Here is a 2192-nt window from a genome sequence, read left to right as displayed (position 1 = left end):
TCCTTTGTTCCTCTTGCCAATCTCATTGCCCTTCTCTGTACTCGTTCCAGCAACTCTACATCCCTCCTAAAATAAGGCCTCCAGATATGTATGCAGTACTCAAGGTGTGGCCTAACCATTACCTTATACAAAGGAATAATCACCTCCTTGTCTCTGCTAACAAAATTCCTATACAGTGGTACCTCGGGTCACGAATGCCTCTAGTCGTGAACAAATCGGCCCACAAACACAATTTCCGAACAAATTTTGACTCGGCCCGTGAACAATGCCTTGGCGCATGAACGCACAAACATGGCTTTGGTGGCATGTTTTCGACTTGTGAACAGCATCAGTTGTACTCAGGTTTGCGCGCTATGAACATTGTCATTGCGTTCTTTTTGATACAATTTTTTTTTTTTTCTTTTTGCATTAAATTAACCCTCATTATGGCTCCCAGGAAAGTGAAAAGTGTTAGTGACAGTGGTGTAAAATAGCCTATATGTTGTCCTCCTCGTTATATGATAAAATTGTTTTATCATATTACAGTATTACAGTAGAAACGAAGAAGAAAGTAATAACTAAACATGAGAATGGTGTTCGTGTTTCTGATCTCGCCAAGCAGTACGACATGGCTAAATCTACGATCTGTAACATCTTAAAGAACAAAGATGCGCTAAAGACGGCTGATGTGGCTAAAGGAGGGACTATGTTAACGAAGCAAAGGTCTCAAGCGTTAGAAGAAGTAGAAAAATTATTGTTAGTTTGGATTAATGAAAAGCAGCTTTCTGGAGATAGTGTTAGTGAGGCCCTAATATGTGAGAAGGCTTTACTTTTGCATGGTGATTTAGTGGTGAAAATGCCGAATACAGGTGATGCTAGCGTTGACGAATTTAAAGCAAGTAGAGGCTGGTTCGAGAAGTTTCGTCGATGAGCTGGAATTCATAGTGTTTGTTAGGCTTGGAGAGGTAGCTAGTTCGGACAAAAAAGCAGCAGATGCCTATGTGCAGGAATTTGCAAACTTTATCAACTCTGAAGGGTATGGGGGGGGGGTTAATCTTTTATTTAATTTTTATTCTCAACGCATTAAGACTTATTTAATTATTCCCTGTATTCTACTTTGCCCCCCGTTTTGTCCCCTCCGACATTACACCTGACTTGTTAAACTCTCAGAAGATTCTAGACTCTAGGGGGTCTCAATATTATAAGTATTCCTCCTGTGGACTGGCTGATGTTCAAAATGACTGACAAACTTATGTGTTAAATATAACAATATTTATTGACACTTTTTTTACATGGTAATCAAACAACAACAAATAACTGAGGACTTTAATCAGTGGGACCTTGTTAGACTGCTACCAATTAACTGTGTACATATTTTGTAATCAAAACTACCAATTCTAATATACCATTGTGTTTCTTCATGTACCTCAACATTGGTTCCAACAGGTCCAGGTAATTATTACATCTCATAATCCACAAATCAATATCCCTACTGTTTAACTGTCCAAGTAGATCAATAAGTAACAATCAGCATACGAATAGACAAATGTAAGTCACTATATGCCTCCCTTCCAAAAGTATTACATAATACCCATACTTCAGACAGAAATCTCTCTTTCAACCACAGACTAACCAGTCAACAGTAATCAACCAAAATTAATTAATAATCTTCCCGTTTAACTAATCCACAATTCATTAATTAATTCTTGACACTCAATTGTCTACCTGTTTAAACAATTACCATTACAATAAATTATACTCTCAATAATTCAAAGCACAATTAAAAAACGAGGAGGCACGCTTGATACACATAAACAAAGCTGCGCACGTGTAGCAACTGAATAAACAACACCGTAAAGGCAGAGATACACTATTAACACCTCACATTTTACTAAAGCACATTTCTAGGGGTTACTACCATAAAACAATAAAAACAATTTCCAGTTGCGTTTCTGCTAGTGGAATCTGTTATAAACTGGTAGTAAACTCGATCTAATTGCATTTGCGATTATACCGATAGCTGGAATTGTGTTGGTTTTTATGTTATTATGGTGAAATTTGTTTCCCCTTCACTGATTAAAAAACATAAATACATTTTTAGAATCTTCTCTTCATTCCTATCGTGTTGAGTTCGACTGCCATTTCTTGTAAACACAAAGGCGAATCGTGTATAAGCGAATTCGGTTCGTGTTATATAAGATATCGTTCCCCTA

At 37.1% G+C, this 2192-nt stretch overlaps 1 protein-coding gene across 1 annotated transcript; it reads left to right on the top strand.

Moving 5' to 3' along the window:
- Positions 1–478: 478 nt before the first annotated feature.
- LOC150085678 (putative CENPB DNA-binding domain-containing protein 1) lies at positions 479–910 on the top strand. The gene has a single exon (XM_090374642.1). The coding sequence runs from the start codon at positions 479–481 to the stop codon at positions 908–910; it is 432 nt and encodes a 143-aa protein (XP_090230768.1).
- Positions 911–2192: the final 1282 nt, after the last annotated feature.

This window comes from Mastigoproctus giganteus, chromosome 5 (genome assembly GCF_048544385.1).
Source record: "Mastigoproctus giganteus isolate SK-2022 chromosome 5, ASM4854438v1, whole genome shotgun sequence".
Taxonomy (NCBI): Eukaryota; Metazoa; Arthropoda; class Arachnida; order Uropygi; family Thelyphonidae; genus Mastigoproctus; species Mastigoproctus giganteus.
The sequence above is the reverse complement of the archived record's forward strand: the minus strand, read 5'-3'. Positions and strand labels throughout refer to the sequence as shown.